The sequence below is a fragment of the Lepidochelys olivacea genome, assembly GCF_965140295.1.
Source record: "Lepidochelys olivacea isolate rLepOli2 genome assembly, chromosome: 7".
Taxonomy (NCBI): Eukaryota; Metazoa; Chordata; order Testudines; family Cheloniidae; genus Lepidochelys; species Lepidochelys olivacea.
This window is the reverse complement of record NC_140417.1, coordinates 42,065,832-42,085,864: the sequence shown is the minus strand read 5'-3', so window position 1 is coordinate 42,085,864 and position 20,033 is coordinate 42,065,832. Positions and strand designations below refer to the sequence as shown.

At 39.5% G+C, this 20,033-nt stretch overlaps 1 protein-coding gene and 1 long non-coding RNA gene across 6 annotated transcripts in view; one reads left to right on the top strand and one right to left on the bottom strand.

Moving 5' to 3' along the window:
- The window catches only part of ATRIP (ATR interacting protein), a 28,922-nt gene extending 12,818 nt beyond the window's left edge, over positions 1–16,104 (bottom strand). The window contains exons 1-8 of one of the 5 annotated variants that reach the window (XM_084633070.1): positions 15,551–16,104; positions 12,841–13,294; positions 8,372–8,454; positions 7,909–8,079; positions 5,728–5,843; positions 3,748–3,908; positions 1,514–1,609; positions 511–640 (exon numbers count right to left, since the gene is read on the bottom strand). In XM_084633070.1, coding sequence (XP_084489196.1) covers positions 511–640; positions 1,514–1,609; positions 3,748–3,908; positions 5,728–5,843; positions 7,909–8,079; positions 8,372–8,454; positions 12,841–13,276 — 1,193 coding nt within the window. In that variant the 5' untranslated portion in view covers positions 13,277–13,294; positions 15,551–16,104. Of the gene's footprint in view, positions 1–510; positions 641–1,513; positions 1,610–3,747; positions 3,909–5,727; positions 5,844–7,908; positions 8,080–8,371; positions 8,455–12,840; positions 13,295–15,035; positions 15,518–15,550 lie in introns of those variants that run through there. The other 4 variants (XM_084633071.1, XM_084633068.1, XM_084633067.1 and 1 more) reach the window with 4 other exon arrangements.
- Positions 3,287–12,833, top strand: LOC311523291. Its single transcript, XR_014712305.1, has 3 exons — positions 3,287–3,414; positions 5,807–5,860; positions 11,536–12,833. It is a non-coding gene; the product is annotated as an uncharacterized lncRNA (long non-coding RNA).
- Positions 16,105–20,033: the final 3,929 nt, after the last annotated feature.

Genomic DNA, 20,033 nt, shown 5'->3' with positions numbered 1-20,033 from the left:
TAGAACTTATATAACTGCTTTGACAGTTGCAGTGCAAAGAAGACTCTTAGATAAATGTCCTCCATTACAAGCAATATTGATTAGAAGCATAATTTGACAAGACTTTTATGGTCACTCAATTTTATATGTACTGAGAGACCTCTGAATAATTACATCAAAGAAAACATTTGTAAGGTACAAAAACCCCCAAATATCACACAGCAAGATCGAGAGATTGTGAGCAAACAAGTTTGGCAAGACACTGTTAACAAGAGTAACACACAGAATTGTTTACCAGAATAATTAAGCATAGGATAAAATAATTTTGGTACATCAAGTGAAAAGTGATCTACAAAAAGCAGTTAGGCAAACAAATGAGCAAAATAATCTTGTAAGCCATGCTACAAGGCCTATGCACTTAGGTTTTTGTCCCACATTCATATTTAAATAAACTTCAAAGGTACTGTAAATGTACTCCCTGTAAAGAGATAAATTATTACCATTACCAGTCCTTAACAGTTAAAAACTTACGCGTTGAAAAAGTTAGGCTGCAAGACAGACCCAGGTAGCACTTCAGAGTTGCTGCTAAGAAGATGACAGAGTCCTAGTAATGACCCAGGGGCAATAGGCTGTTTCATCAGTGCATTTAGTAACACAGAACCTGCAAAGATATATAAATGCCTTAGGATGTTCTTTTCTGTTCATTGAAATGTGAAACTAAAAGGCTCTCACTGAAACAAGGAATCTAAACTCCAACAGACTACACAGTATTTGTGGTACACCTAACAAAAATGTGAATTTAAGATTTATATGGAATATTTTTTTCACTTTAATTATGGAAACAGATCTCCAAACATGAATTACATTTTTATGTCAATAGTCATCACCACAGAAACATATCCATAGATACCCTATCGCATCTCAATTTAGTAAAATGCCTTAGCCAAAGGCCTCGTAACACACCTACTCTATCTAGTTACTTATTTGGCCCCCAGGACAGTATCCAAGAGCCAAACTAGGTGTTAACAGATATAATGCCACCCTGACCTCAGAATAAAATAGTGTACTGGTAGCTTCCTAGTGTTGAAGGCTTGGAGATGCTGCTATCCACTTACTGTATGTACTTATATTAAAAAAACAAAACAAAAAGAACAAACACCTATTCTTTCCTCTCTTCTATATCTACTTACTGTAAAAGCAATCATTACATCAATTGATTTGGAGTCAAAGAAAGAGGTGGCCAAATAATTACACCACAGAAATTCTTCAATCCGTATCTTTCCACTGATGCCGAAGTGAATATTTTTTTGAGGGAGGTTAGATCAATATAGGATAACAATATCTTCCTACAAATTCTAGATTACGATCCCAGTCCTAACAACGAAAGCATTATTCCATCACCACCTTCCTGAACAATAATATTGTACTTCATACACTACATAATAATGTTGTTTAATAGAAGCATACCCAGTGTTCCTTAGACAGCTTCTGGCTCTGGTGCCACCTAATTTCTGAATTAAGAAGATAGAGTTACCTTGGGAGTTTTGTCTTTGAACAAAACTGTAAGTCACATTTCTCTCCATCACTTCTTGCGTCACAAGTTCAGTTTCAGGACACGGGGTCTTACTGTCTGAAACAAAAAGGTACAGTCATGCAAGTAGTAAAACCAGCTCCTTATACATTTGTAACTGTATTTAATCAACATGCATATTCAATCAGATAACAGTTGTGATATAGCTAGTAAGTATCTGGAGAAAAAAAGTGTAATTATGAATTACATTACTTTGCCTTAACTCAGTTATTTCAAACAAAGTCTCAAGAGTTAATCCTGATGTGGCAACCATAATTCATCCCTCTGCACTAGACAGTGAGAAAGTCAACAAAAAAAGTGTGCCTTTGCTCTACAGTTTAGTCATAGGCTAGTTCAACATCACCATTCCACAGTGATTTTTTGAAAAAAAAAAAATTAGTTAGTAGACAGTCAACATTAGTTGTCAAGGAGTGAGGATATAAGTGAACTTAGATTTTCAGAGTGACCATGCAGTCCTCAACAATACTTAACACTTTTATAGTTCTCTCCACTTGTCAAAGTGCTTTACTATGTAATCAGAGATATCCCTGGAACTCCTTGCCCAAAGTTACAATTAAGACCAAAACCTTAGCCAGATTCAAAAAAAGATATTAGCCATTTATATGGATAACAAGAATATTGAGTGTTGTAACAGTAATTGCTAAAGATCCAGTGTTTTGAAATGGATGTGTAAGTATTTATACTTCACAGCTATTGCGAGGTTTCTTGTACTTTTCTTCTAAAGCAGCTGGTATTGCCCATTGTTTGTGACAGGATACTGGACTAGATGGACAACTGCTCTGATTCAGCATAGATGCTCCCATAAAGGTTACCTGATCGTTTGGCCATTTGCAGATCTGAGCAGATTTCTTAGCTTTATCATTTCCTAGCATTAATCTGTGACTCTGCCACGTGTGCATTACTTCACTTTACACCACTGTATTTAGTTCTTTGTTTTCTCAGCATGAAATTGTCTTTTAAAGTATTCTTTACTTATCTACATCATTTTTTAAATATTTATTTTTAAGAGATAGATGAACTATTACATCCTTTTGGCAGACTTTTGCCATATTACCAACCTTCTAGAAGACATGAAATTTTAATCACTGTTTGGGTGTATGGACCTGATCCTGCACCCCTTACTCTCACAAAGAATCTAATGAGTAATTCCATTTACTTCATTGAGAGAATCTTGCAGAGTCAGATTTCTCAAAGTAGGGTTCTCCAATAGTCATGTACTCTTCCAGTGTCCAGCAACTGAAACAATTTTATTAATGGTATTTAATCCCCAAATCCATGCAAAAGTAATAATTGTGTAAACAGTCTTCCAAATCCTTCATTGAGAGTAAACACACAAAATACATACATCCCTTCCTTTTTGAAGGGAAAGAAATATTAGGCTATTAAACAACAAGAGGTACTAATCCAAAAATCCAGAAAGAGATGTTAAATAAGGTAATTATTCAAGAGGAAAGAACTAAGTATCTGGGAATGAGATAACATGGATTTTCCCCAGGTTTTTGGTCATAGGAAACAGCACAAATAGAGCATGGATGCTAGGCTTGTGCATGAAGAACCCTAGTCTTCCCTAAAAAATTAAGACAGAGCAGAAAGCATCGTCACTTTTATGCAACGTGCACATTTAAATCCATGCCTTTCAATATAAAACTCCCACTAGTGCTAACAGAAGTTTCATAGTTGACTGAGGGTATGTCCATTTATTTATTTATTGCATCTAGTCTAGACGTGATAAATCGACCGCCGAGCACTCTCCCATTGACTCCAGTACTCCACCAGGGCGAGAGGCGCAGGCAGAGTCGACGGGAGAGCGACAGCAGTTGACTTACCACAGTGAAGACGGCGCGGTAAGTACATTGACTTCAGCTACATTGACGTTGCTATCTATTGACAATCTATCCCCCCCTCCCAGTGTAGACCATGCCCGAGAGCAATATTCATGGTCCTGAGACTGTACATGAGGGCTAGAGCAAATTTCAGCCAGAGGGAGTTAATACAGATAGCTGCAAAGGAGAAGAAAAGAGAATTTTTGAGTGGAAAGCCAGAGTATTTTATTGTGGTAAGTGAAGGAATGCCCTACAAACTGTTCATACATACAATACAAGACAAATACAAGCAACAGTGAAACCCAAAGCTTTACATCTAGCTACTTTTTGGATGCTATAAAAACAGTGCCTTACCCTCCTTGTTCAAAGAAGTCTCAGCAGGCAAATTTGCTGCAGAACAGGATACTTTAAGGGACATGTCAGCGCTGAAAGTCTCTTTTGTAGGAAAAGATTTTTTTCCAGTCTGAAGAGAACATCCTTCCAATTTTACAATTCTGGAGGGACTCTTCTTAGGGCTAAAAGATTAAATCAAATGCTTGGATAAAGGACTACTTGGGGTAATTTCTGAATGTTACTAATAAGAAGTATCACACCTTTTTTTAAAATACACATCAGTTTCCATGAATTCTGATGTGTCATAGGTATTGCGCAGGCAGAGTCGACAGTATAGGTATTATGTACTAATTTATTTAATTATTAAATATTATGTACTAATTTAACTAATAATATAGGTATTATGTACTAATTTATTCAAAGACAAAATTGCACATTTTGAAGTGTTTGCTAACACTCTGTGAAATCATAAAATAAGTTATTTCACAAAATACACGAACATACTACGTTTCCACCTGTATTTACAGTACTGTTAGTGTATGTTATTTACACTTGAATTACTTAACTAGCTAGAGCATGATCCAGCTCAAAATACATATAGCTTTTTGGGCAATGCAAGATGTGGATTCTGGCTGAAAAAGTCAAACTTATTTTGTTGGGGGAAGAGGTCAGCTTACTGCAGGTCAACAGAAAAAAAAAAATCTGTTAAGACAGTGGAAGAGTTCACAGGAGAGCATCTCGTCTTCTGTGCTCTACAACTTCCTATTATGAATCCACTGTCTCTCCAGTTATGGCTGTACAGGCACGTAGTATATTACAAGATTAAAGTTAGAGTAACCCCCCCCCCCCCCAAGCAGCTCCAAGAGGTAAAACATGTGGGTCCTGGTCCAGCTCTCAATTTAAAAACAAACAAGGCACAGGGAACTTTAAAATCTCATCATACAAGTGTCTGGGACTGGTGGGGACCAGAGCAAAAAAGAGAGAGACATCCTCCCAGGCTAATGGAGGACAAAGGTACCATGTTAGGTGAACTTCTGCAACACAGAATCATAGGACTTGAAGGGACCTTGAGAGGTCATCTAGTCTAGTCCCCTGAACTCATAGCAGGACTAAGTATTATCTAGACTATCCCTGACAGGTCTTTGTCTAACCTGCTCTTAAAAATCTCCAGTGGTGTAAATTCCACAACCTCCCTAGGCAATTTATTCCAGTGCTTAACCACCCTGACAGTTAGGAAGTTTTTCCTAATGTCCAACCTAAACCTCCCTTGCTGCAATTTAAGCCTATTGCTTCTTGTCCTATCCTCAGAGGTTAAGAAGAACAATTTTTCTCCCTCCTCCTTGTAACAACCTTTTATGTACTTGAAAACTGTTATGTCCCCTCTCAGTCTTCTCTTTTCCAGACTAAACAAACCCAATTTTTTCAATCTTTCCTCATAGGTCATGTTTTCTAGACCTTTAAATGATTACAGACAACAGTGCATGCACTATGGTAAGAGTTTGAACTCAAAACATTTCATATTAAAGAAATTTTCCATGCATTAAGTGAAAGAGTTCTCTTTGGCCTTACAAAAGACCCTGGAAAACTGAAGAGTTTTTAATCTGAGTAATAAATATTTTTAGAGCTGTATCAAAATATGCTTTGAATAAACCTGAAACACAAATGTCAATAAACCTAACGTTTTAAAATTCACAGTAAAGGACACATTTTAGCTAGAAGCAACTTTACAATGAAAAGATACTAAATCAGAGCTTTATACTTCAGACTTTAGCTTTGTTATTTTATACCCCGGGAAACTAATTTTCATACACTTTATTTGTTCATGTGATATTTGTGCTGCGTTTGACAAAAGAATGCTAGTGTACTGCAATTTTCAACACCTTTGCTCTTTGACACCAATCGAGTTATGCCAGCAGAGAAGTTGCTCTGCAATGTTTAATGAAACTCCATACATGAAATAATTCACATTTGAATTTTCTGTCTTTCAAAACTATTTGGTACCTGGCATTTGTAACTGACGGATTAACAGGCTTAGTTCTTTCACAGTTCTGAAGTTTTGCTCTCAATTCATTCATTTCAGCATCTTTAAACTGCAACTCTGACTGCAATGACTGTAACTGAAAGAGGAATACAAGTGAGTAATTTTGCATTAAACACTATATAAACTGGAAGAGTAACAAACACAGAATCATAGAAATGGAGGGCTGCAAGGAACCACAATAGGTCATCTAGTCCATTCCATCCCCTGCTTCCTTCCCCCCAGTGGTGTGGCAGAATTAAGTATACTTAAACCATCCTGACAGTGTTTGACTAACGTATTCTTTAAAACCTTCAATGATTGGGATGTTACAGCATGAGTTTGTTGACCTTTGATGCATGACTTAAGCTCAGATCAGGAATAATCATTTCTATCTTAGAAAGAGTTAAGATGTTTGCTAAATTAGTGCAAATGAAACTAATGCTATAATTCATACAGGAATAAGCAAAGAAACAAACATTTTAAAGTAGGCTTTGCAGTGAGTCTGATTCCTAGTATTTAGCCTGTGGCCTACTGGTAGTAATAATTAGCATAAGGCCACATTAGGCCTAATACAAGTTAGCATTAGTAAGTAACCTTGGTCAGAAGAGTTAACAATATATATATTTTGTGGTTAAATTGTCTAGACAGCAAAGGTTTTTTTTAGCCAGGCCTCCTTAACGGGACTGCATACAGAACAATCTATCGGTGCAAATGCTTACAACAGTTGTCCCAAAAATAAATAGCAGGAATGGAAAATATAAACAAAAAGACAAGACTTAATCAAATATGGTCTTGGAAATAAGTGGATGTAAGGAATAGGTGGCTAAAAAGGAATCATACCCAGCTCTCAGAAGGACCTTGGCATAACAGGTTGGTGACCACCTTAATGCTAAATCTCATCTTAAGGAGAACCCACAGATCCGCAGATTCATGAGTATGCATGATGTGAATTCTGCTGTCATTCTTGTTTTTCTAGTTCTGTGATTTTGCTTATCTTGATCATGCTCTTAATAAAACTAAAGTCTCTGTGTGTGCATCTCACTAATCATCTTCTTAGTCCTGGTCTACGCTGGGGCGGGGAGTCGATGTAAGGTACACAACTTCAGCTATGAGAATAGCGTAGCTGAAGTCGACATACCTAGATCGACTTACTGCAGCGTCTTCATGCCGGTGAGTCGACTGCCGCCGCTCCCCCATCAACTCTGCTTGCACCTCTTGCAGTGCCGGAGTTCCGGAGTCGACGGGAGAGCATTCGGGAATCGATCGCTATCCGGCGGGTAGCGTAGACCTACCCTTAATCTCTAAGTAGTCACCAAGGAGCAAACCTATTGATGACAAGGGCATAAAGTTTCAACTGCTATTGAGAAGCTTTAAGTTAACCTTCCCTTTCAAGTCAGTGTCAAAAGAAAAGGGCTTTGCCGTGAAGATACTTGTTTATGCTAATAATTCACCTTTTGCTCAGCTACCACCAACCTTCCCACGCTTACATATAGATTACCATACTACTACACCAAAACTACAGTTATTAACTCAATGCAACCTAAGCCAAAACACTCAGTTCATTTGTACGCTATCCCAGCTGAGAATCAGATACAACACAACACAACCAAACATTGGTACAATAAGGCAAACTCATCATGATGGTTACTGTAGTTAGTTGCTACTCAAGGGAGGACTGCACTAGAGGACCCGAGCAGTGGGGTAAGCAGCAGCAGCAACCTTTCACAGTGCTTTTGGGGGAAAACTGAAGAGACAGAAAGTTGGAGTTCGGCTGTAGAAACAGAGATACAATGCTTTATAAGTTTTCAGTTATGGGGCTGTAATTCTAGTTTGAACATTCCAGGTCCTTCCAAAAGCCACTTGTGCAACACTCCTATAATTTGTTAGAAGAACATCACCACTGTCCCCTATGAGGAAGTTATCCCATAATTTGGATAAAAAAGTTAGAGGAAAGTTTGCTATAAATGCCCTTCTCTTGATTAGGTAATGACTGATTCTATTTTGCTTAAGTCACAAACAAACAATTGACAGGTTTCAGAGTCTCTAAGGTGCCACAAGTACTCCTTTTCTTTTTACAAACAATTGAGCTTTTCCACATAAGAAGTTAGACAGCTATAACAGAGGGAGAAAAAACAAAACAAAAAACAAACCACACACGCTACCTTTTTGGAGAACTCCTTTTCTTTTTCACTTAGTGTCTGATCTTTTTCCTTTTCCAATAGCATGTATGATCTTCTCTGTTCCTCCAAAGTGCATTCCATCTGCAGCATTGAGTCCCGCAAAATTTTAATTTCTCCATTTTTAATAAGGATTTCATCCTGTATTTCTTTCAGCTGCAAGCAGAGCATACCTTTAAGAAGTGTGGATTTACAACACTGATATTATGGATTCAATTCAGCCAAAAACAACAGAAATCACAATTTGGCCTAGAGTTGTTCTCCTGAAGAGTAACCTGATTTGTTTTTTAAGCAGACTGGCCTTCTGCAGATCCAAGCATCCTAACCACGGTGATTAAAGATACCTTAAACAGGACTTAATCCAAAGGTCACAAATTAAACCACCACCAAAAATTGCTGTAATAACCAGTACACCAGCAGATTAAGAAAAAAAAAAGAGGCAATTAACCTTTTGCTTAACTTCTTCATGTTGTGTTTGCAGTACTTCAAATCCAAATGTGTCTTTAATTCCAATATCTTCAGTGCCATTTCCTGGTGAAAAGAGGGAATTCTGATACCAACTCCACTTTGAAGCATATAACAAGTTATTATTGATAACATTTCAACATCTCACTTTTTTATTATTACTCATCACATATTTTCTAGCTTGTAAGGATTATATATTTATTGGTAAATGTCAGTAAATGTCAATTTCACCATACACATGCAAACTAATGAAAAAATATTTCTGTCAATCAAAATTTACAGACTGGAAAAGTGTGAAAAATGTTATTTGGGAACTCAGTTTTATTTAAGCATATTTACTTTGTATACTTTGAAATGTGATGTTGACAGTTTGTGTTTTTATAGTTATAAAGCTTTAACTTTTTGAATGTCAACATCTACTGTCATTAAATAATTGTCCTACCCGTAGTTTCCCACAACTGTGAAAATTTAAATTGATAAAAATTGAAAAAAATGCTTTAAAATAATCAATGTCATCCACTGAAAATTATAAAACAAATAAAAAAAGAATTCTGCCAAGCCCATATATATATATATATATATATATATATATATATATATAGTTATTGTGGAAATAGAAGTATCAATAGACACACACACACACACTAGTATTTTGGCACCAACTCAGGAAATTGATACTTCTGTTTCCACAATAACTTTACTATAACCCATCCATTAGGATTTCTTTACTCAAAAAAGAAACAAAAAAACCCAACAAAGCAAACAACTTGTAATGAGGGTGGATAAAATCAGGTTTTTAAAAATTTAAGATTTTTATTTTGTCATTTAAATTATAATAAGTGTTTCTTTTAAAAAATAAGCCTGTTTAAAATGAAATCTGAATTTAATACAAAATATGTTAAGGCCTAAACTTCTTATAATCTCAAAACATTTAAATAAAAACGTTAAATCCAGAAGCCTCTATCAAAAATTTAAGTTGAAGTGTGCTTTTTTCTACATAAAGAAAAAATTAGGGGAAAAACCATCAAGTTTTCAAGGTCAAGCTTTATAAATATGGCACAACAGGTTATGTAGTGTATTAAGGACTTGTTTGGTTTAGTAAGAATTAAATGTATATGCTGTTTTGTGTGTTTAATTAAATTCCATTTACCATCCTCATTCAGCTTGACAAATCATGAGCAAAAAGTTAATTATCTACTAAATAAGCAATGTATCATTGATTTTCTGCCATACTAAAATGTACAATTAATAAAGAAGAATCTGAAAATATAAAGGTATATCACTGCTTAAAATAACGTATACTATAGTGTATTCTCCTAGGTAGCAAAAAGATCTATCAAATCTAGGGGAAAAGGCTCTACTTAGTTGTAAATCAACATCTTTGAATGGTTATAAACCAATAAGAATGCACCTTTCTATAGAAAATAACTAACGTACAAATGGAAAAGTTCATTAAAATCAATTTTTTAAATTGAGGTTTTCCACTTGAAGATTTAAATCATCCACACTATTTGCAGTACCTTAGACTACTGAAATAATTGGCCACAGGTTGATTCTCCACCACCAAGAACTTTTAAATCAAAATTGCATATTTTTCTAAAAGATATGCTGTAGAAATTATTTTGGGGAAGTTCTATGGTTTGTTTTATACAGGAGGTCAGACTAGATCAGGGATGGGCAAACTATGGCCCGCAGGCCGGATCCAGCCCACCAGCCATTTTAATCCAGCCCTTGAGCTCCCACGGGGGAGCGGGGTCTGGGGCTTGCCCCACTCCGGCACTCAAACCAGGGAGCAGGGTCGGGGGCCACTCCATGCAGCTCCAGAAAGCAGCAGCATGGCCCCACTCCAGCTCCTACATGTAGGAGCAGCCAGGGGGCTCCGCTCCTCACACTGCCCCTGCCCCAAGCACCACCCCCACAGCTCATTGGCCAGGAACTGTGGCCAATGGGAGCTGCAGAGGCAGTGCCTGCAGACAGGGCAGCAAGCAGCAGAGCCACCTGCCCATGCCTGTGCACAGAAGCCGGAGAGGGGCTATGCCACTGCTTCCGGGAACCACTTGAGGTAAGCATCGCCCGAAACCTGCATCCCTGAGCGTGCCCCTCCGACCCCAACCCCTGCCCCAGCCCCAGCCTTGATCCACCTCCCACCCTCTGAACCCCTTGGTCCCAGCTCAAAGCACCCTCCAGAACCCCAAAGCCCTCATCCACAGCCCCACCCCAGAGCCTGAACCTCCAGCCAGCGCCCTCACCCCCCCATGCCTCTGTTCCAGCCCAGATCCCCCTCCCACCCTCCAAACTCCTCGGGCCCAGCCCAGAGCACCCTCCTACCCCTCATCCTCAGCCCTACCCCGGAGCCTGCCCCCCAGCTAGAGCCCTCACCCTCCCTGCACCCCACCCCTGCCCCAGCCTGGAGCCCCCTCCTGCAGTCTGACCTCCTAATTTCTTGTCCTCATCCCCAGCCAGAGCCCTCACCCCCTCCCACACCCCAACCCCCATTTCATGAACATTCATGGCCCGCCATACTATTTCTATACTCAGATGTGGCCCTTGGGCCAAAAGGTTTGCCCACCCCTAGACTAGATGATCACAACGGTCCCTTCTATGAAATTAGAAGAATTTAAACATCTAGTTTACTTTTTGATATTTATCTTGATTGTTTACTTTTTGAATTCTTCCTCCATGAAAGCTGACTTAAAAAATAAACAAAAAAAACTTGGATTCTATTTTTCTTTTAGGTTCCTATCCACTTTGACTTGTTTGGATTATAAACACTACTGGATTTAACGTATGCAATCACTTCTATTGGTCTTAAGTTTGTAGAAGATTCTTTTCTCCTACTCCATTCTCACACAAGCCACTTAGATTTTAAGCCAAATTCAATAGAAAGTGTCCTTTAAGCGTACACATTGTTATCACAGATAAGCAATGACCTCCGAACACCAGGTATTCTCCAGTGCCCACCCATCAAATATTAAACTGGCATAAACCTGGGCTCTGAATTTGTGGCTAGCTCCACGCACCAGCCCAGAGTTTTGTCTACAAAACAGAAGCTTCAGGGTTAAGGATCTATTTAGCTTTTATAAATTCAGACACTAACCAGTTAAGGCTAAATTCCTAACAATTAAATTTTTTTCTTTTCCATTACAGCTTACTAGGAGTCAACTGGCAGGCACTCATACCTGAGATATTCTTCTTCTGTTTGTAAGGTACTATGTAAACTATGCATGTATCACCGATGAAACACAGCCACATTCAGCATGCTGTACAGCTTTCTGGGGGCGGGGGGGAAGGGGGGAATGGGAAGAGAGGGAGCATTTTGTCCAGGGCACGGGTAAACTTCTACTCTCACAAATGCTCCGGGACCTTCCACATACTGGCCAAAGAGTCAGGAACATGGATATTCCTGTCTTATCTGAGAGACTCCATATTCAATCAAGTCACACAAAATTCAATTTACGTACTCTGAAAGGTGTAGAGCTGATTTAAACCCGATTTAAACCCTGCTGGATTTAAAAGTGATGTTCCAGGGAAGTGAGGTATTTCATAACCAGTGCTTAGACCACTAGTAGATTCTCATTAATATTACAAATGTTATAAACAGTAGTGCAGATAACAATTGAGGTTTGTTTTGGCCAGAAAAAGTTATTGATCAGCATTTACAATGAGTAGAAGATCCCACCCATTCAGAGGATTTAAGTTTGTTGCATGATATTTATGAACAGGTCACCTTCCCTTCTCTCCCAAAAGGGAATTTAAAAATCACTTGTGCATATGACAGATATTACACAATCACGTGTAGCCTAGTGGTTAGAACTGAAGTCTGGGAAGCCAGGTATTCTAATTCCATTTCTGCCTCACATTTGCTGAATGTCCATCAGCAAGCTACTTCCCCTTACAGTAGCATCTGGTTCAGAGCCATTGTGACACTGAGTTAAAGCTTGCTAAATTGGCTTACTTTCCTTAGAATAAGGCGTTGCACACACACAAAAAACAGTGCTATCATATCAAAGTGTGATCTTTCCAAATGATTACACCTACAAATATTTGGAGCACAGCTTCTGAGTACTTCTTACTTAATGCTATTTTATCACATGTAGTCATACTATTTGCCAAGCTCTATAACTAGTTCTTTAAGGCATATCATTAGATGTACATACCAACTCTTGACAGTTAAGTTATCCAGAAATTAAGATTCCCCTGATGATTAGAACATTTTCCCCCACTAATTCTGGTAACTCAAGATAGCTTCAAGAACATAAATGAACATTTCAGCAACAGTGCAATTTACTTTGGGGCTGAGATTAAAGAATCTATTCAAAAGATAATTAATTACTTTAGACATTTTTCTAGGAAGAACAAGTTCAGCATGTCAATCCCCAGATCTGGAAAATAAGGAGACATCAAGGCATTCACATCCCCAATTATAGTCCCATATTCCAAGACTACACATACCGAACTGGTCTTTCATATCTTTTTTTGCACTAGAGGCAACACTCCATTGTTCAATATTCAAAGACTTTTGATTGGTGTTGTTAGGGGTTAAGGATGGTCTAGCATTCTGCTCAGGTTTCTGGATGTGTGTTGTTCTAGAATGAGTATTTGAGTCTAGAACTTGTGATAAAGCCTGTGAGGCAATTATATCTATTTCTTCCAAATCATCAGCTGTGAAGTCATCATTGTCTTCAAAAGGATCTTCTGTTTGTTTGGACTTTGACTCAAAGCTTTTGTAACGCTTGTTTGGAGGAAAGCCATCTCCGTGGTTCCCGATACATCCTCGACTAGTGGATTCTCGATAAACAGAAGACGAAGCCATAATCTGTGCCTGATCCACACCATATAATATGGAGCTATTTCTCTTCTTATTCCCAAATAATGAGTTCACCGACATTCTGTATAAATATTTACCCTATGAAACAAAACAAAAACCATTACATTTTAATGCTCAAAGGACCATTTTCCCAATTAAATTTATTCCACAATATACAAATAAACAATTGAACATATGAAGAAACAAGTGTGCTACCACACAGTGATCTGGGTTCAAGAGTCTCCAGCACAGTCCCTCACTAACTGACTGGAAAAGATGAAGCGATGTTGCAAACTCCAGAGCTTCCCATCCATTTAGAAAGTGATTTTGAATCATTTAAGGTAGAGCAACATAGAAACATATGTTTTTCATGCCATCAGAAATGAACAAAAGAAACAACTGTAGTTTTGTTTACATCCATAAGAATAATGTCATTCTACAGAATATTACTTAACACCATGGAAATTTAACCAAGAAGAAACCATCCATGAATCGAAAGGGCCAAACACCCTTTGAAAAACAGCTCTGGAGGAGGCTCCAGAAAAAGGAGGAGACATGCCCCTGTTCTTTCTTCCTACAGAAGGCTGCATGCCCTTGAAATTCTGCTCTTCATGTTTTCCAAAAGCAAGACACAACATGGTCTTATTTTTAGAGTCTCTGTATAAGCTAAACAAGAACATAAAACTGTCACAGTAAGCTTAAAAACAGCAACATATTTTTTGAAGGGGCATTAGATTCTAAAGCAATCTCATGTCAAATTTGACTAGCTGATACATAGGATCAGCTAACATTTTGAACAAAAGAATGCCTGATAACATCATTACAGTTTTATTTTAATTCCCCCAATTAGAAAAGCAGCTTTCTGACATATGCATAGTAAAATACTATCTGAAGATTACTCTGATTTTAAAGTTTAGAACACACTAAAGATATTTAGTTTCTTGATAGTTGTCCCCTTGGCATCAAAGTACCCATATATGACATACATCAAGTGGTACAGACTTCTGCCAGTCCTGCCACGATCTGTTTTAGAAAGCAACATTTAACTCTAAGGCCTGATCTACAGTAGGAAATTAGGTCAGTATAACTACATCGCACAGAGGTGTGAAAAATCCACAAACCTGAGTGACACAGTTAAACCAACCTAACCCATGGCGTAGACAGCACTAGGTCAAGGGATTAAGTCTCCTGTCAACCTTGTTACTTCCTCTCAAGGAGGCAGAGTACGTATGTCAACAGGAAAAGCCCTCCAGTTGATGCAAATAGTGTCTTCACTGAAACACTACAGCGCTGCAACATTTTAACTGTAGACAAGCCATAATCATCAGATGTTCTTTAAAAGGTTTCTAAAAGCTAGGGGCCTAAGTCATTCTCCAGTGTCTCATTAAATAAAGTAGTACAAAATTAGTCTGAGTATCAAAAAATATTTCTATAAAACTATGAAATTGGTTCTCCCAAAGGAAATGTTAGAAACCACATTCTGTTTGAGACATTCAAAAGTACCACTCCTCCCCCCAAAAACCACAAGCCCATCACTATAGACAGGAGTATTTTTAAGTAGATAACCTAAAAGGTCTTTAACATCTCTGATTTCTACTATTTGAAAATAAAGTACTACTCATATAAGAAAGACATCAGTTTTGCTTTGATATTTTCTGGATTGCTTTTACATTAACACAAACCACATCATATCAAGATTATGTTAAATTCTCTAATGCAGGGCAGTGAAGGTGCATCACTCGATTCAGTTCCATTACACAGAAAAGTTAACTGGGCTGATAAAAGTAATTCAGGAAAAAAATAAGAAGACACCTGCCGCCATAAGCAATATATTTCTAACCACAATCACTGGTTTTGAACGAACTCTGGTTGCTGCATTATCTCCAGCCGGAGTTCGCTCTGGCGCCATAGGAGACAAGCCAAACAGAAACACTCCTGCAGGTCTGACGGATGCCAAAACAAGCCAACTGGGGAAGCAAGAGCCAGGCTGGGCCCTGGAGTCCGTCTGTCCATTTTTAAGGATCAGATCCTCTATGACCACTCCGGGCGCTTGTCCTACAGCTCTTCCTTGGACACGCTGGCGGGATGGGGACCCTCCTGAACACCGAGCAGAGCTGACCGTAGCTTGCACGGTCTCCCGCTGTACCTGTGCGCACAGCCCCGCCCCTCGCACCCCCGGGCCAGGCGGTTTGTGGCTCCCACCCCCGGACAGTCTCGGGAGCAAGAGCTCCGAGCACACTCCCCCCGCAGCGCGGGGCTAGCGCTGTCCGATCCCCGCTGCCCGCACCGCCTCCTCAAGGCAGCCCCTGCCCAGGAAAACACCCTGCCCCGCGGGGCGACAGGCGGGCCCGTTACCGCGAGGGCTTCCGCTTGATCGCCGCTCACACAGGGGCCAGGAACGAGGCTCCGCCTCACCGCGGCGGTCCCGGCATCGCGGCCTTCCTAATGGAGTGCGCTCCCCCGCCCCCACCTGCCTTTCCACGCTCTCTGGCCCCGCCAGTCAGCGCAGCCAATCGGCGGCGAGCAGTTATTCCCACTACCCAATCAGAGCACCGCCGGCCAGCATCCCTCGCTCCGGCAGCCTCGGAGGATCTGCTAGAGAGGGGCGTGCAGCTGCCGGATGCAAGAGTCTCAGCGATTGGCCAGCTCTGTAAATTTGTCAGTGGTTGGTCACGCACTCGCCTGAGGGGTAAGGCCTCGAACAGCAGGTCCCGTTTCGTGCCTCACCACCTCGTTGTTTCCAGACTCTAGCCGGCCCCCTGAAACGACCCGGTACCAGCTGCGGTATCTGGAGCCTGCTTCGTTGGAGAATGACGTGGATAAATGTGGGGATAAAGAACAAAGCCACCCACCTCCGGAACGGTGTGGCCCATGACGGAGCGTGGCCTGTTGACCTCACAGCCTTACCAGGTGACATCACAGCACCTGGCCTGGCCTGGCCTGGCCTAGCCTGCTGACGTGACAGCCTGGCACATGGCATAGGCTGGCCTGGTGATATCCTGGCACGTCACAGTGCCTTGCTTGGTGACACCACAGCAGGTGACAGGATCTTACTGAGTAGCACCATGGTGCAGCGTGGCATGTCATAGCTTGATGTTTTGGTACAGTGACATAGCTTGACCTGATCTGGCAGCATTATGGTGTCATGACACACCAGGGCCTAGTCTGACAGTATCATGGCATTATGACACCGTTTGGTAAAGTAGAAGCAGCATAATGGGTTCTGGCATTGTTTGCCAATGTTGTGGTGCCATGACACTGTGGCAACATCACAGTGCCATGATACATCATAGTGTTACATGTCTGTATTTTGATGTCTTGGTGTTTTGTAGACACATTCCACCCTTATTTGATTATATGTCCTTGCTATGGTGGCTAATGCCCTCTACCAATCCAATAATATATGGGAGTGTACACTTTATACTGTATTTCAGCAATAATTGTGCAAAGAAGTATACATGTTCTGAATTTAAGATTTTGCACAAATGGCACATTGCTCCTTAAAATTGTTATCCTGTATTTTTCATATAGTTTTTCATTATTATTTCCATTAAACATAGATGGTTACCCTCTTTGTGACTCCTAGCTTGATCATTGTGGAGGATCACCTTGAGACGATCTAGATGATTACAAAATATTGGGTCTTGTGGTGATCCTAGCAGAGCAATTTTCATTTGTATGACTTCAAAACTGAGGGTGTAAGGCCTTTGGTTGGTTGGGTTTTTTTCAGTTAGAATAAACTGCAGAAAAAATAGGTGAACATGATGCAGCACAGAATAACATTTTGATACTAGCCCTTGGTATTGTTATTGCATCAGCAGAATCATATGAAAGGTGTTAATCATGCTGTCTTAATTTTTTTTCAGTTCCCTCTCATATTTTTTTTTTCCCTGAAAGGAGAATGCAAGATTAACAATTGAAAGCATACACAATAGAGACATGACTGCAAGTGGTTTAAGAGAAACAGGCTGGTCTAATGTTTAAAGCAGGGGAATAGGAGTCAGAACTGGGTTCTTTTCAGAGTTCTTCCAGTGATTTCCCGGGTGCCCCTGGGCAAGATATTCAGGCCAGATCTACACTATAAACTTTTATCAATATGGTGATGTTGGGTAGGGGTGTGATAATTTTTATTTTTTTGCTACATTTCTATACCTGCAAAAATCGTTGTGTAGATGCATTTATACTGGCATAAAAGTGTATTTACTGGTATATATTATTTTGCTTGGGGTACCAGTATATACTAGATTGGTAAAAGTACTTTTTTGCTGGTAGAAGCTGCATCTACACTAGGAGAGTTTATTGGTATGACTACATTGCCACAGCTATATCAGCAAATGTTTTCTAGTGAGAACTAGGCTTCATCCTTTGTGTATCTCAATTTCCCTTCTGTAAAATGTGGATAATAATACTTACCAATCTTTGTAAAACACTTGGAGATCTCTGGGTGAAAAGTGTAAAGTGTCATTTTCTGTATCATCGCTGTATCATTCTCAGTATCATTTCAACTCTGTTAATTTAGTCAATGACTTTAACTGTAGCCTCCATTCTTAAAATGGCTTCTATAACAGATCAACATTTCTTTTCACTTGCTTATTGCCTAATTTTGCTTATAATCTGTTTTGGTGGTATACACCTTACAGGATCCAAAAGGGGGGCCTTAAAGCCCTTGTGACACACCCTCCCCAAAATAGAGGACCCAGAAGTGGGCCCTGGAAATTAAAAAGGAGACAGGACAGCCGCCCTTAATTTTCAAAAGGCTCATATAAAGAGGACAGTCTCATAGGAAAGTAGGTGTTAATGAGAAAAATTTAAAAAGAATTCTGAGGGAGTAGGATGAGCAACTTTTTTATGTTTGTTTACTTTGTGTTATGAATTGTATTTGATTAGGTAGTCAAAATAAAAAACAACTGAGGAGAATTATTATTTTTGTGTTGACTCTCCAAAAATGGATAGTTAGATATCTCTTCTAAAAAGAGGTTTTCTTTCCTGATCCAAAAATCTCTTATTGCTTGTAGGAAGTATACTGGACTAGGTCTTGGCCATGTAGTCCAAGTAATAGAGAAATGTACTTGTTGTTTCTACCTAAGGTATGACTGTTTTCTCTTTAAGCACATTTGTTCTCTCTTATGCACACTTACACAGAAGATTAATTTTTACAAAGATCATCTGAGAAGTGTGGTATCTTTCAGTCAAACCTATTTTTCAAGTCCTGTTATTTCATTTTGTTCATAATTACACTGGAATTTGTCTAGCTCACCTACACATAATCAGGTGTGAGGAGTTTGAATTGCTTTAGCTGACTTGGGTACTCAGATTTTAACATTCAGAGGCATATGTCAAGGCACTAGCACCGAGGGAATTAAGTTTTTGCTTTCTTAAATTTGTAGTTTAAATGTGCTTATTTTATATCCTACTATGCATAAAACAGACACAAAAAATGTATAAATATGCACAGTATGCTTTAAAGGGAAAAAAAGCCTCCACTTGACCCTAAAAACTTTGTTCACTCTGTAGTGGATGTGACATGTTAGCATGGAGTTTGCAGGGTGTCACACAAAGATAGATCTGGCAGCTGATTTGCAAGGAAACTGAAATGCAAGAGAAAGAGAAACTTAAAATAAATAGCTTGAGGAAAATCCCCCAATAACTTTGCTGGTTGTAGACATGTTGGTGCCAAAATATTAGATACAAGATGGGTGAGTTAATAGTTTTTATTGGACCAACTTCTGTTAAGAGACAAGCTGTCAAGCCATCCAAGCTTAGACTGCAGTGTCAACACAGCTATTTTTAACATGCTAGCAGGAGTCCTGCTATCACAAGTCTGTCTATCCAGGCTGGAAGGCTCACTTTCAGCTGCAGTGTAGCCATATCCTGAGTGGCTGAATATGTTGTCTCTGAAACATTCCCATCCTTTGACAAGCCAGGGAGTGAAAGATGGAGAATTTAAAAAAATATATTTGATTTATAAAAACAACTGTCAAGAGAATAAAATGTATTGGCAGGAAATTATGGCAGTGATACATACTTTACAAACCTTATGTTGATATTAAAAGGTTGTAGACTAAAAGCAAACGTAGTAACAAAAATACCTGTCATGAAAACTTCTCAAAGCACTCTACAAATATGGATATATTTAAGACTCACAACCACTCTCCCTTGGAGATGGGTAAATATTTTAATACCTGGTTTCAGAGTAGCAGCCGTGTTAGTCTGTATCGGCAAAAAGAAAAGGAGTACTTGTGGCATCTTAGAGACTTCAACAAATTTATTTGAGCATAAGCTTTCGTGAGCTACAGCTCACTTCAGCGGATGCATGCAGTGGAAAATACAGTGGGGAGATTTTATATACACAGAGAACATGAAACAATGGGTGTTACCATACACACTATAACACCCTGATCACTCTTGTTACAGTGTGTATGGTAACTCTGGGCTCTGGGCAAAAGGCACCCACCCTTGCCCAGTTCCTAGGGTGTAATGTGGCTAATTTAAGTACCCAATTCTCTGTTACACACACTCTACAGCACCCACCTTTACCCTTCTGTGGGCTCAAGGCGTAACCCTGTTAATTTAGGCACCCCCACTCTTTCCCAATTTCTTGGGCTCTGGGCAAAAGGCACCCTCTCTTACCCAATTCCTAGAGTTCACGGTGTAATCTTCTGCGGGTTTGCAGGACTTTTTACCAGTGAAAGAGCCTTACACAGTAATATCCTTATCCTCTATTTGTTAACAATTGCCAAACAGAATACATATGCTAAGCATACAATGCTATGTTCACGAATCCTATCATGCAGGCAGACTTTCCCTGTTGGCCAGGCAAGGTCGGTCTTGTCTGGGT